We start from the raw sequence: 15,739 nt of genomic DNA on the forward strand, positions 1-15,739 counted from the left end.
TTCATAATCTACCTCAGTGTTGTGCGACATTAGTGGTTGTCCATCAGTACCACGGGTCCTCAATCCTGAGTCAAGAGATCATAGGCCTGTCCCCCTAGCCCAGAGACTTGAGCATGTCAATCTGTGACAGTGTAGACATAGCACTGAAGGAAGAACGCTTTTCAGACTAGACTGCTGTCTTTGTTGAGTCTAAAGCTCAATTGTGGACCAGCAACAAAGATCACTCAGATTCCTGGTTAAAATATCCCCACGACTGAACGTCGATTATTTGTCCATTGTTGTTTCTGAAGGCTTGCTGTGCACAATTTTAACTATCCTGCTTGCAGTGATTAACAACTTATTAACATGTATTCAGCCATGGAGCATTCCAGGATGTCTTGGAAACAGGGCCATTGGGTGGGCAACACCGTGGTTCAGTGGTTAGCACGGCTACCTCACAGCATGACCAACCTGGGTTTGATTCCACTCTCACGTGACTGTCTGCGTGGTGTTTGCATATTCTGTGTGGGTTTCTTCCCACAGTCTGACGATAAGCAGGTTAGGTGGATTGGCCATGCTAAATTGCCCCTGATGTTCTGGCTTTGGAGATATGGGGGTAGAGTGTCTGTGTGGGATAATCTTTGGAGGGTAAGTGTGGTCTTGATGGGCCAAATGGCCTCTTTTGCACTTTATGGAATCTGTTTAGGATCACATGTAGGTCATTTGGCCATTTAAGCCTGCAAGGATGGAGTTGATCTGGTGTGTTCTCAGCTTTGGTTTCCTTCCTATACCCCATGCTCCTTGACTCCTTGTCAATCAATAATTGATTTGACTCAATCTTCAATAAATTTAAATTTAAACTGGGCTCCATGAGCCTCTGGGAAGGTAACTCAGTTGTATGTACTGCAGAACCAAACCCAACTGCTTGAGTTGCAGTGCGACCACCAATCCTCCTTTCTACTCTTGTAAAATGATCATTTTACGCAAGTTAGATAGGTCCTAGTGGGACACCATAACAAAAACAAAAAGTAAAGAGTCAAAGAAGTATATCAAAATTAAATTAAATGTCATTATCAGAGGAAAACATGACTTTGTACCACACAACTTACTTCCTGAAGATTAGGGACACATTCACCTTCCATACAGTCTCAAATCAGAATAGGTGTTCTAGTCCCTGGAGTGAGATTTGAATCCATGACCGTTCGGTGAAGGACTGTCTCACCCACTAAGCCAGGGGTGACTAGTCCACCTTTCACTCCTTTAACGTAAACCTGAAACCTGATTAAACCTATGGAGCACTGTGACACAAACATCATTAAGGTTAATGGAGAGTTATAAAAGGTCACTTAAGAAATCAAAATGACATTCTCCAGGGTGATGACGTGGTGTCTACCTGTCTCTAAACACCTCTATTGTGCTGGTGAGCACGGCACGCCCCCTCTCCTGGACTCCTGAGGGACACAGTGGACACAACTGTGAAAAGTGGGGCCAATACTCGATCAACGTGACCCCACCTGGACTATTGCCTGAACGTATTAATGGCCATTTTGGCCAATCCCAAGAGCCAAGCCCATGAGGACTGCCCTTTGACCTGTTTGTCCTGTTCGGGTCCGAACTCTGCTGGTTTAAAGGTGGTCTGGAGTCCGTGTGGGATGAGTTGGTTACGGAGGCATGCACTGAGGAAGCAAATGTGGCTGTGGTACCGAGTTTGTTTCACAACATGGTTGAAGAGCTTCAGAGCAGAGGAAATGACCTGGGAGTTGCAGTGGGAGAGGGACTCCCTGAGATTCTTGTAGAGAGAGGAGGAAAACTTCTTCAAGGCAGGCATCCTTGCAAGAGGATTCGCAGTAGGGTTAAAATCAACAAGGTAAAAACAATGACTGCAGATGCTGAAAACCAAATACTGGATTAGTGGTGCTGGAAGAGCACAGCAGTTCAGGCAGCATCCAACGAGCAGCGAAATCAACGTTTCGTGCAAAGGGCTTTTGCCCGAAACGTTGATTTCGCTGCTCGTTGGATGCTGCCTGAACTGCTGTGCTCTTCCAGCACCACTAATCCAGTATTTGGTTTTCAGCATCTGCAGTCATTGTTTTTACCTTGCCCTTTGACCTGTCCATCCCTCCCAGGGTACCTTGGGCATACGGGTCTGTTTGGTTAACAATGGTAGAGGATAAACCACTAGTGACCATTAACAACAGGAGACACTTATCTAAATAACAAGATGTAATTTATTGCCATGATGGCAATAGATACAAGTTACATGTGGATAAATGTATGGTTATCCACTTTGGTGGCAAGAACAGGAAGGCAGATTACTACCTAAATGGAATCAATTTAGGTAAAGGGGCAGTACAGAGAGATCTGGGTGTTCTTGTACACCAGTTAATAAAGATAAGCATGCAGGTACAGCAGGTAGTGAAGAAGGCTAATAGCATGCTGGCCTTCATAACAAGAGGGATTGAGTATAGAAGCAAAGAGGTTCTTCTGCAGCTGTACAGGGCCCTGGTGAGACCACACCTGGAGTACTGTGTGCAGTTCTGGTCTCCAAATTTGAGGAAAGACATTCTGGCTATTGAGGGAGTGCAGCATAGGTTCACGAGGTCAATTCCTGGAATGGCGGAATTACCTTACACTGAAAGACTGGAGCAACTGGGCTTGTATACCCTTGAGTTTAGAAGACTGAGAGGGGATCTGATTGAGGCATATAAGATTATTAAAGGATTGGACACTCTGGAGGCAGGAAACATGTTTCCGCTGATGGGTGAGTGCCGAACCAGAGGACACAGCTTAAAAATACGGGGTAGACCATTTAGGACAGAGATGAGGAGAAACTTCTTCACCCAGAGAGTGGTGGCTGTGTGGAATGCTCTGCCCCAGAGGGCAGTGGAGGCCCAGTCTCTGGATTCATTTAAGAAAGAGTTGGATAGAGCTCTCAAGGATAGTGGAATCAAGGGTTATGGAGATAAGGCAGGAACAGGATACTGATTAAGGATGATCAGCCATGATCATATTGAATGGTGGTGCAGGCTCGAAGGGCAGAATGGCCTACTCCTGCACCTATTGTCTATTATCTACATTGGTTTATTATAATTAGTTACTAAGACTATCAGGAAACCAGGGATGATATAACTGAATCCATCAAGATCTTGAGCTGGATTCCTCATTCTTTACTACATGTTATCATCAGATAGGGTGGAGCATAATGCAATCTTCAACATGGACTCTTTCAGAATCATTACCTTAAACAAGAGGAACACTGACTCTGTGAGGGGAGAAAAAAACTTATCTTCATGTCTGTTGTAAAAGGGAGACCTCCTTCTTAACCTATGCCCCATGGTTATAACACCCCCAACATGAATCAATATCCTCTGAGTATTCTCTATATCCAGTTCCTGTTGATCTTATATATTTCAGTCCGGTCAACTCTCATTCTTCTAAACTGCGGTGGGGTGGGGGGGAAGTGGGAGGGGGGGAGGGGCGCGGGGGTGGGGGGTGAGGACGGCGGGGGGCACGGTGGTTCAAGTGGTTAGCACTGCTGCCTCGCAGCGTCAGGGACCCAGGTTCAATTCTAGCCTCGGGTGACTGTCTGTGTGGAGTTTGTACCTTCTCCCTGCATCTGTGTGGGTTTCCTCCCACAGTCCAACAATGTGCAGGTTAGGTGGATTGGCTGTGAGAAATGTGGAGTTTCAGGGAGAGGGTCTGGGGTGGGATGTTTTTGGTGGGCTCAAATGGCCTGCATCCATACTGTAGGGATTCAATGGAATTAGGCTCAACCTTCCTTCATTAGATAAGGCCTTCGTCCTGGAGTTGAGTGAACCTTCTCTCACTGTTAGATGAATGCAAGGATCTTTTTGTATTCATCCTTTTTCTCCTCTTTTTATTTTGTTCATCTCTTAATCTTTTCAGCTTTGATGGTGTCAGTACTATGGACCTAGATTTCTCAACAAGGGAAATGCAGGGGCCTATGAAGTTACCTGCTTTCTAGTTGAGAAGCTGGATTTGTTACATTTAACAACATAGCCTTTTGATAAGATTTTCATTTGCTGTTTTGGGTTCATTGCAGGCAGCAATGCATTAGTCCTTCCTGTTTGACTCCCTTTGCTCGCCCAGGTCAGATGTTAAATTACTCACCGCTGATGTCTTACAGGAGAAAGAGAAGAAATACATGTTGCCGCTTGACAACCTGAAGTTACGTGACATAGAGAAGGGATTCATGTCAAGCAAGCACATCTTCGCTCTCTTCAACACAGAGCAGAGGTATGTCATCTCAAACTCTAGTTACTCCGTCAGCCAGTGGGAGGGAGATGAGACGGACAATGTCTAATCTGAGGAAACATATGAGAGACCCAGATTGAGTGACATGTAGGACTTCCAATGGGCTTGGCCCATCCACTCTATGGAGGAGATGCTGTAGTCCTTGGTCCCAGTCTCCTCAGTGTCAGCGAACAGCGGGACAGACACCACCTGTTAACCAATGCAATGCCAGGCGGCTGACAGCTTTGTGAAAGTCTACGCCCAACGCGTCCATCATCTGGTTGAGGGGAGGATTCAGAGGAAAATAGGGGGATCCGTAGAAAGAGGAAGAGAAGCTCCATCCAAACCGGAGAACTGATGGTTTTCACAGGCAAGTTTTGTCATTCGGCAGCACGGTGGCTCAGTGGTCAGCGCTGCTGCATCACTGCACCAGGGAACTGGATTCGAATCCACCCTCAGGCGACTGTCTGTGTGGAGTTTGCATGTTCTCCCCATATCTGCATGGGGATGCTCTGGTTTCCCCCCACAATCCGAAGATGAGCAGGTTAGGAGAATTGGCTGTGTTGAGTTGCCCATAGTGGTCAGGGCTATGTAGGTTAAGTGCATTAGTCAGGGGCAAGTATAGGGTAAGGGAATGGGTCTGGGTGGGATACTCTTCAGAGGGTATATTGTGGACTTATTGGGCTTAAGGGTCTGTTCCTACACTGTAGAGATTCTATGAAAGAAGAAGTTATTTATATTGAGCATTTCCATTGCATATTAAGCTTCACCCCTGTTGGCAGTCTGATTAGTACCTGCAGGCTTTCGAAGCAGTTCAGAGATCATGTGTACAAACTATGTAGGCACTGATTATGAATCTTTCAGTTCCTGAATTTCTGAAAGACTCCCTTTAACAATATTTGGATGTCACTAAATGCTACTTGCTGAGACCTTTGCGTTTAGGAGTTGGGATGTCGTGTTGAAGTTGTACTGGACATTTGTGAAGCCTGGTCTGGAGTACTGTGTCCAGTCCTGGTCGCCCTGTTATAAGAAGGATATTGTTAAACTGGAGAGATTAACAATAAATCCGAAAGATTTCGGAGAGATTAAATCCGAAAGGATTTACCAGGATGTTGCTGGGAATGGAGGGTTTGAGATATAAGGAGCAGCTGGACAGGCCGGGACTTTTTTAACTGGAGCATAGAGGTTTATAAAATCATCAAAGGCACAGATAAGGTGAATGACAGGCGTCATTTCCATAGGATGGAGAATTTCAAGATGAAAGGGCATATTGTCAAGGTGAGATGTGGGAGATTTAAAAATGACATGGGGGGGGGGCAACCTTTTTACACAAAGAGTGGTTCGTGTGTGGAATGATCTGCTAGAGGAGGTGTGAAGGCAGGTACAATTACTTCATTTTAAAGACCTTTGGATAAGTTCATGAATAGGAAAGGTTTGGAGGGATAATGGCCAGGAGCAGGCAGCTGGGACTAGTTTAGTTTGGGATTATGTTCGGCATGAACTGGTTGGGCCGAAGGGTTCTGTGACTCTATGCTTCTATGACTACAGTGCCATTTAGTTTTATTTCATCATAGATACGTAGATGGATTTGCAGCACTGGATAAGACTATTTGACTCATTGAGGCAGTGCTGGTGTTAGGTGCAACCTTTCCTGTTAAAGTTAAGAGGCAAATTGGAGCATGAAGCTATACCACAGAAGTTTCCAGGCGAGTGATTTTGCAGGGGGCGTGCTGCTGGCTTCGCGAGACTGGGTGGAGAGCTTTGGAAGATTTGTCAGGGAATCTTTTTGCTGTCACAGGGTGTGAGATGGCAACTCAGAAAGCCGTTTGGAATCCAGGGTGACGAGGTTAAACATCAGCGTCAGCTTAGGGAGACCCCTAAGACTGACGTTCAAGTAATATCAGAGAGAAACTCATCGCTGAGGTTCTGCCCAAATCCTTAACGCACTCAGAATACAGTCATAATGTGCTATTTCATACAGGTGTTATCCTGTTCTTAAAAACTGCCTTAAAGAGACTGCACAAAGAGATGTCCTCGGGAGTGTTGCTGAACAAAGAGACCTTGGAGTGCAGGTTCATAGCTCCTTGAAAGTGGAGTCACAGGTGGATAGGATAGTGAAGAAGGTGTTTGGTATACTTTATTTTATTGGTCAGAGTATTGAGTACAGGAGTTGGGAGGTTATTTGCAACTGTACAGGACATTGGTTAGGCCACTGTTGGAATATTCCAGCATGCAATTCTGGTCTCCTTCCTATCAGAAGGATGTTGGGAAACTTGAAAGGGTTCAGAAAAGATTTACAAGGATGTTGCCAGGGTTGGAGGATTTGAACTTCAGGGAGAGACTGAACAGGCTGGGGCTGTTTTCCCTGGAGCGTCGGAGGCTGAGGGGTGACCTTATAGAGATTTACAAAATTATGAGGGGCAGGGATAGGATAAATAGACAAAGTCTTTTCCCTGGGGTGAGGGGGTCTAGAACTAGAGGGCATAGATTAGGGTGAGAGGAGAAAGATATAAAAGAGACCTAAGGGGCAACTTATTCACACAGAGGATGGTACGTGTATGGAATGAGCTGCCAGAGGATGTGGTGGAGGCTGGTACAATTGCAACATTTAAGAGGCATTTGGATGGGTATATGAATAGGAAGGGTTTGGAGGGATATGGGCCGGTTGCTGGCAGGTAGGACTAGATTGTGTTGAGATATCTGGTCGGCATGGACAGGTTGGACCGAAGGGTCTGTTTCCATGCTGTACATCTCTATGACTCTATGTATCTAGAGCACGTGGTGCAGTTAAGTAGAACTTCACTGGTGGAAATTCCTGCCCTAGCAAGCCAGCTCCCATGTTAAGTTCCTGTCTGCACCATTCAGATGGGTTTGCTTATTTCAAGAGGGTAAATAACACTGTTCAGTTATTGAAGGCAGGAATCGCCTGTGTAATATAGTGCACTATGAAAATGTACTGAGAAAATTAAGTGTCCTTTGGTCTCTGTTATAATCCTGAGGAAGCTTTTCCTTTTGGGAGCACCTTTCCTAAGATGCCGGCAGCTTTGACTTCGAGTCATGGAGTCATACAGCATGGAAACAGACCCTTCGGTCCAACCAGCCCATATCAATCATAATCCCAAACTAAACTAGTCCCAGCTGCCTGCGCTTAGCCTATATCCCTCCAAACCTTTCCTATTTATGTACTTCTCCAAATGTCTTTTCAACGTTGTAACTGTAACTGTATCCACCACTTCCTCTGGACGTTCATTCCACACACGAACCACCCTCTGTGTAAAATAAAAAGCCTCTCATGTCTTTTTAAAATCTTTCTCATCTCGCTTTAAAAATATGTCCCCTAGTTTTGAAATCCTCCACCTGAGAAGCCACCTGCTATTCACCAGATCTTTACTCCGCATTATTTTCCAATCTTCGACAAGTTCATCCCTTAACATTCTATGCTCCAGTGGAAAAAGAAATCCTAGCCTATCCTGCCTCTCCCTATACATCAGTAAATCTGACATCAGACTACCTTTTGGAAAACATACTGTTAAGGTTTAAATTGCTCACAGCGTGCTGCCGAAAGCATCTTTACCAGGGATCACTCTGAGAATGATAGTTAAGAGTATAAGATGATACAAATGGGGTGGCATGGTGGCTCAGTGATTAGCACTGCTGCCTCCCACCTTGAGCGACTTTGTGTGGAGTTTGCACATTCTCCCCATGTCTGTGTGGGTTTCCTCCAGGTGCTCTGATTTCCTCCCACAGTCCAAAGGATGTGCAAGTCAGGTGAATTGGCCATGCTAAATTTCCCGTAGTGTTAGGTGTGTTGGTCAGAGGTAAAAGTAGGGTAATGGGCCTGGGTGAGTTGGTGTGGACTTGTTGAGCTGAAGGGCCTGTTTCGATACTGTAGGGGATCTAATCAAAGGGTCTTTTACGGTGAGGGGTCCATTATTCAGAGACATGTAAATCCCAGAAGGTTCTGTGCAATAGTTGGAGAGGCCACTAATTTGCTTTCTTTTATTGAATTGGTGATGTAACCAGGAGAATAGCAAGTGCTAGCAAACCTTCGCACTTTCTCTGATGGGGTTAACAATGGGTTTAAAGGTTGGGGGTCATAGTGGAGGAACCAAGTGCCTGTGCTCCACACAGGTTTGGAATTGTACACTGCTCTGTGCCAGCTGGGACATCAGGAAATTTGCACAGGGTAAAGAGGAATGTGATTCAAGAATACCAAGTAAGAAATGTCTGATTGCTGTGTTGCAGCAGCAACAATGCAGCAGGCAGGCACTGGGCTCTCTCACCGTGCAAAACAGTGCTAAATTTTAACATGGGATTTAAGGGCGTGGCGGGGGTGGGGGGAGACATGACTGAGATGTACAAAAATATGAAAGGGTAGATAAGAAGGCACCTTTCTCCCTTCAACAGAGGAATCACTAACTGTGTGGGTGGGGGGGGGGGCGTAATGGAGGAGGAGTGGGATGCGAAGGAGGGGGTAGTGTAGATTCAAGGTAAGAGGCAGGAGGTTTAGAGTCTGTGAGGAGGAGGTGATGGTCTAGTGGAATTACTGCTGGGCTATTAAGCCACAGACCCAGGTAGTGCCTGCAGACCTGGGTTCAAATCCTGCTCCAGGAGGTGGTGGACTTAAGGGTCTGATGGTGACTACAAATCTAAGGATGGTTGTTGTGGGGGAGGGAGACCCATCTGGTTCACTCATGCCCTTTAGGGAAGGAGACTGCTAACCTTACTTGGTCTGGCCTATATGTGACTCCAGACCCCACAGTGATGTGGGTGACTTTTAACCGCCCTCTGGGTAATAAATGCTGGCTTAGACAGTGACATCCCCATCCCATGAATGAATTTTTAAAAATTCACCCAGAGGGTGGTGGGAATGTGGAACTCTCTGCCTGTGAGGGGGAGGGGGGGGGGTGGAGGGGCAGAAACCCTGATAACATTTAAGTTTTTAGACATACCTTGTGATGCCAAGGCGCACATAATTATGGCTCAAGTGCTGACCAATGGGATTAGAATGGTCAGGTGGTTGGATATGACTGGTGCAGACATGATGGGCTGAAGGGTCTTTTTCTGTGCTGTAGATCCCTAAGACACCATTTTTCAAATTTCAGCTTCCAGCCTTCTTTAGTAAGTATAAACTCTGATTGAACGTTGTTGGCGACACTTCCAAACTCTGATCACCCAAGTGCGTGGTTCTGGATCAGTGCTCCTGGGCCCTAGTGGTTTATGTTGAACTGCTTCGGTTGCATTATGCTAAAGCAGAGCCAGTCCTTCAGGTCTGCTGAATTGAGTTAGGTCCCAGTCCATTTCCAATGCAGGGAAAAGCAAGTGCCTTTTCCAGTGTCATGGAACAAATGGCCTTAATCACTGTAGGCTCAGCCTTCAAATTCTCCAGTCATATAAAACCAAGAACAGCGGATGCTGCAGATCTGAAACAGAAACAGAAATTGCTGGAGAAACTCAGCAAGCCTGGCAGCATTCAATGAGAGAGAGAAACAGAGTCAGTGTTTCGGGTTCAGTGACTCTCTATCAGTCCTTCCTGCAGGGCTGGGTGGGTGCGGAATCACTGGGCACCATGGCTTTAAGGAGAGGGTAACCCCACTCCAGTCACTCTCACCCCCAGTGCCCTCGGCAGCTAATGCCAGGAGCAGCAGCACAACCTGTGGTTTCTGACCCTGCCTTTATTTGATGTGAATCCTGTAGCTCCTTAGGATGGCACAGTGACTCAGCGGTTAGCACTGCCTCCTCCTGGGACCCAGGTTCGATTCCACCCTCGGGTGACAGGCTGTGTGGCGTTTGCACAATTCTCCCCGTGTCTGTCTGGGTTTCCTCCTGGTGCTCTGGTTTCCTCCCACAGTCCAAAGATGTGCAGGTCAGGGTGGATTGGCCATGCTAAATTGCCCTTAGTGTCCAGAGATGTGCAGGCTAGGTAGGTTAGCCATGGGAAATAGGGGATAAGTCTGGATGGGATGCTCTTCAGAAGGTCAGTGTGGACTTGATTGGCTGAATGGCCTGCTTCCACACTGTGGGGACTCTATGAACCTTCCTCCCTCTTTGCTTCCATCAGTGCTGCTCATTTTTTCTCTTTGGCAGCCCCTTTCTCAAACCTTGCCTGCCTACCAGATCAGCATTCTGGATCGCTCAATGTATTAGAAGTTAAAGAACAAAACAGGACTCCTTCAGTATGCGCAGCCTCTGATCCCAGCTCCTTGTTATATTCACAGTCTCCCTCAAACTGTGGCTTTTCTATATTCACCCCCCCTGCTCCATCCCACTTCATCTTTCCCTGCAGGAATGTTTACAAGGATTACAGACAGCTGGAGCTGGCTTGTGAGACTCAGGAGGAGGTGGATAGTTGGAAAGCTTCATTCCTACGGGCTGGTGTTTACCCAGAGAGAGTCGGGGTATGTATCCTCATATATATATTATACACGTGTATATATATGTGTGTATATCAGTGTGCCTGTACATTCAGGTGATTGTGTATGTTTATCGCATATGGACAGATAATGCATAAGTATCTCTATAATATATTTTACAATATTATATATCTTTGTGTTTACAACTGCAATGGATTCGTCATAGTTAAACTTACAATTGGTGTGTAAAACTGTCTTAACGATCTTAACTTTGAAAATGTTTTTCCAAAGGCTTGAAAGACATCAAGATGGTATCTGTTTTTTTTCTGAGCTGGAGGGTTGTATTTTCTCCATTCAGAGAACATCCAAAGTTTTTGAAGTGTGCTGCTAGTATTAATTAAAAAGGGGGAGAGAGAGAGAGAGAGAGAGAGAGAAAGAGAGAGAGAGCTCAGGGCAGAAAGAATTTCCAGTCTCGGCTGTGAGCTGGTGTAGTGGGTCTAAATGGCCAGGGAGTGGCAGCCCCGAAACGTCGATTTTGAAGCTCCTTGGATGCTGCCTGAACTGCTGTGCTCTTCCAGCACCACTCATCCAGGGAGTGGCAGCGCTGAGCATCCTGTGACCAGGCACTGATGGTTTGGCCAGTGGGAGGGAAAATGGTCAATGAGTCATTCCTGAGTATTTATGTGTATTTTATGCTGCTGCTCCTCCTCTTCCCTCATCCAAGGCTAGTCCTAGTTGCAGCAGGATTCCAATAACAATTTCAAGCGACTGATTCTTTTTTTGGCAAGCTATTTGACTGTGGGGGCATTATGGCAGAGCCACTGTCTAGACACCGCTGCCTTCCAGCAGGATCCTTTACTGGTTTATCCTTGAGTTCATGGTGGTATGGGAGAAAGGGAACTATACGGAGCTGTGATAGAGTTCCTTTGTTGACACTTTGCCTTAACTCGGCACAGACTTGGGACCTCACTGCGAAACACTTACAACTCAAAGCTTGGAGCAATTAATCCTAAATTAGTGTGTTAGCCATAGCTCTCTCACCCCCGTGTGTTCCAAGGTCCCATCGGTTCCAGTCGCCACAAAATCTTGACTGAAGCTCCACAGTGTAACGCTGAAGGAGTGCTGCACTGTCGAAGGTGCAGTCCTTCAGATGAACCATTAAACTCAGACCCCTGTTCTGCCATGGTCAGTATGTCAATGCAACTTTAAAAGAGATGGCCAGACACTGATATACCTTTGAAAGTATTAATTGTTTATAACAGTAATAAATGTCTATTAGATTCGAAACATAGAATAGAAAATAGAAGCAGGAGTAGGCCATTTGGCCCTTCAAGCCTGCTCCCCCATTCATTAAGCTCATGGCTGACCATCTAACTTAGTCCCCCATTCCTGCTTTCCCCCACGTCCTTTCATCCCTTTAGCCCTAAGAACAATATTCAACTCCTTCTTGAAAACATTCAATGGTTGGTCCTCAACCTCCTTCTGGGGCAGAGGATTCCACGGGCTCCCCACTCTCTGGGTGAAGACATTTCTCCTCAACTCAGTCCTAAATGACTAACCCGGTATCCTTAGACTGTGAACCCCTGGTTCTGGGCTCCCCAGTCATCAGGAACATCCTTTCTGCACTTACCTTATGCCTAGTCCTATTAGAATGTTATCTTTCAGTACCATGTTATCCATGGCCTGTCTATTATATTACAAGGGATAACATTAGCATTGCCAAATCAGGTAAAATACCATGCTGGGGAATTTCAGCCCACTCTGCCCTCTCAGTTGGTTGCAAAAGATCCCTTGCCATTACTTTGTACCAGAATCATGGGGTCACCCTGATATCCTGACCAATATTTATCCCTCAGCCCATACCAGTAAAAACAGATTAGCTCTTCATTGTCTTATTGGGGGCTTGCTGTGCACATTGCAACACACTTCAGAAATGCTTCTTTGGCTGCAAGGAGCTTTGAAATGTCCTGATGTTGCAAGAGGCGCTACATGAATGCAAGATGGTCCTTCTCTTTAGTTGACGGAAGCCGTAACCTGAAAGGGCACATCTCAGGAGGGGAGCTGTAAGGTTAACATTTTCCAAGGTCAAAAATCACAGGACACCAGGTTATAGTCCAGCAGGTTTATATAAAGTCACACGATTTCAGAGCCTTGCTCCTTCATCAGGTGCTAGTACTGAAAGCTAGTGTTTTCAAATCAACCCATTGGACTCTAACCTGGTGTCGTGTGATTTTTGACCTTGTCCAACCCAGTCCAACACCGGCTCCTTCACACTGTAACATTTTCCAGGTCTTTTCTGCTTTTACTTCAAAATTATGTCCTCCGTTGAGTGGCCTGTATTTTTTTTTGGTGGATTGGAATGAAGGAGTGAGCCTAACAGAGCTCTTGACTCCATGAGCGATCTTTCCGAAATCCTCATACCTTGGGATCGCTGTCAAGGCATCTGGAATGAAGGCAGGACTGCACTGGGCAGGGAAATAATTTGGCTTCAGTCTCCGCCGAGGAATTCACATGCAAATATTTTTCAACCGTGAGCCCCATCACCCAGCCAAACCTCCCACCCCCTCCCGCAGTCTTCCCTCCCTTTTTCTCATGTTAGATGATGCTGCTGATTGAAATCTGGCACATCCCTGTCAAGTGTTTCAGGCTGGGTCTCCGGGCACAATAGGAAACAGGGTCATTCTTTCCATGAGATTCCGTTGCTTCCATCTGGTACACCGCAGCCCCATCCACATCTCCCGTTTCATTACAGCACAAAGACCAGCAGTAAACAACTATGAAAGGGCCCGACTTTCCAGTTATGTTAGTTTTCTAGAAAGAAAAATAAGCAGAGAGCACACGCACACACGGCTTAGATTAAATGAAAACAGAGAACATTGAAAACGCATTGCAGTTTTGTCAGCTTTTGACAGAAAAGGACAGGATGAGATGTAACTGGCCTCTTCTGATCAAAGGTTCCATCCAACATTTTAACTGATTTCTCTTACTTTGTCTCTGCACCTCCCTCTCTCTCTCTTCTTCCCTGTATATACCTCTCTATATCTCTCTTTCTCTCCCTATATATCAATCTCTCTATCTCTTTTTCTTTCTCTCGCTTTCCCTTTCTCTTTCTCTCTTTCCCTTTATATTTTTTATATATATATATCACTCTACCTCTTTTTCTCGCTCTGTTTTTCTCTCCCTCACTTCCTTCCTTTCCCAATTCTAGTCTTCCTATCAGAAAGATGTTGTCAAACTTGAAAGGGTTCAGAAAGGATTTACAAGGGTGTTGCCAAGGTTGGAGGATTTGAGCTACAGGGAGAGGCTGAACAGGCTGGGGCTGTTTTCCCTGGAGTGTTGGAGGCTGAGCAGTGACCTTATAGGGGTTTATAAAATTATGAGGGGCATGGATAGGATAAATAGACAAAGTCTTTTCCCTGGGGTCGGGGAGTCCAGAACTAGAGGGCATAGGTTTAGGGTGAGAGGGGAAAGATATAAAAGAGACCTAAGGGGCAACCTTTTCACGTAGAGGGTGGTACGTGTATGGAATGAGGTGCCAGAGGATGTGGTGAAGGCTGGTACAATTGCAACATTTAAGAGGCATTTGGATGGGTATATGAATAGGAAGGGTTTAGAAGCATATGGGCTGGGTGCTGGCAGGTGGGACTAGATTGGGTAGGGATATCTGGTCAGCATGGACGGGTTGAACCGAAGGGTCTGTTTCCGTGCTGTACATCTCTATGACTCTGTCCTTTCTCTTTCTCGTTTTTCTCCAACTCCATATTTTTATTTCTTTTCAACTATTCTGATTTCTCTTACTTTGTCTCTCTACCTCTCTTTCCCTGTATATACCTCTCTTTCTCTCCCACTATATATTAATCTCTTTCTCTCTTTCCCTTTCTCACCCTCTTTCCTCATCAGTCTACCTCTTTCTCTCTCTCTCTCTTTTTTCTCTCCCTCACTTCCTTTTTTCATTTTCTCTGTCCTTTCTTTCTCTTTTTCCCTATTCTCCAGTTCAATATATTTATTTCTTTTCAACTGTTGTGTCCCTTTTTTAAAAACTCTTGTTGTTTATCACTTTTTATCGCCGTATCTTCTACCTCTGTATCATTGCCTGTTGGATGGAGATGGTGGTGTGGTGGTAACATTACAGGGCCTAGTCATTTGGAGGGTTAGGCTAATATGTTGGGGCCACAAGGTCAAATCCCATTATAGCAGCTGCTAGAATTAGAGTTAGTTCATAAATCTGGGATTGAAAGCTAGTCAGACAGGTTGATTCAGATTGTTCAAGGTACTGTCCTGAGGAATGAGCTAGAGAATAACAGTCCTTTTTGTTAAGGTGTAGCAGGTAAAATGTGTTCACATGCTTTTTGCAGACAGAACAAACTGCCTGGTTTAAATTTAAAAATAGCTTGGCAGTTAATGGTCAATCATCATCAAACTGTACATTCTATCGGGCAGTGCCTCAACCAATCAGAGTGCACTTTCTCACTTCAGCACTCTTTGCTCACATAGTATAAAATGCATTTCACCTTTACATTGGTATTCTTGTGAATTGTCCTGATGAGTGCAAGATAAAATGCTTCAGCAAACATCTTCTTTGGAAGTACTCAAACACTGGATTTCTTTCCTTTCTGCATTCTGTCCGATCATTCCCAAGACTTCAAATAGCTGATGACGTTTCTGAGAGGGGCTGTTTTGATGAAAGAGTGAGGGGGTTACACAGGTTAAAAACCCGAGATATTTCAGTGGCTTTGTCACTTTAACTTGCTGCAATGTATTCATCAACCAGCAGCGTAACAGCAGTGTATACCATCCACAAATTGCACCCCGGCTCCTCTGACAACACTTCCAAATCCTTGAGCTCTCCCACCTAGAACCACAGCAGATACATGGGAGCACCACCCCCTACAAGTTCCCCTCCAACCCACTCACCTTCCTGATTTGGAAACATAACGCTGTTCCTTCCTTCACTACTTGCTGGCTCAGAATCCTGGAACTTGCTCCCTGTCAGCACTGTGAGTGAGTGACCCTAACCCTAACCCTACTGCAGGAATACCACATGGATTGGGGTGGTTTAACATGGCAGAGATTCATCACCCTCTTTGTCAGGAACATTCCAGCCAGTCATGCCCACTACCAGTGAACAAATTAAAATACAAATCCCCGATTGT

At 45.5% G+C, this 15,739-nt stretch overlaps 1 protein-coding gene across 9 annotated transcripts in view; it reads left to right on the plus strand.

The window, feature by feature from the left end:
* Positions 1-15,739, plus strand: part of LOC140469360 (dynamin-1) — a 246,391-nt gene that overhangs the window by 184,799 nt on the left and 45,853 nt on the right. For all 9 annotated transcript variants that reach the window (XM_072565798.1, XM_072565803.1, XM_072565799.1 and 6 more), the window contains 2 exons: positions 4,127-4,236; positions 10,520-10,631. In XM_072565798.1, coding sequence (XP_072421899.1) covers positions 4,127-4,236; positions 10,520-10,631 — 222 coding nt within the window. The remainder of the gene's footprint in view (positions 1-4,126; positions 4,237-10,519; positions 10,632-15,739) is intronic.

The sequence above is a fragment of the Chiloscyllium punctatum genome, chromosome 49, assembly GCF_047496795.1.
Source record: "Chiloscyllium punctatum isolate Juve2018m chromosome 49, sChiPun1.3, whole genome shotgun sequence".
Lineage (NCBI taxonomy): Eukaryota > Metazoa > Chordata > Chondrichthyes > Orectolobiformes > Hemiscylliidae > Chiloscyllium > Chiloscyllium punctatum.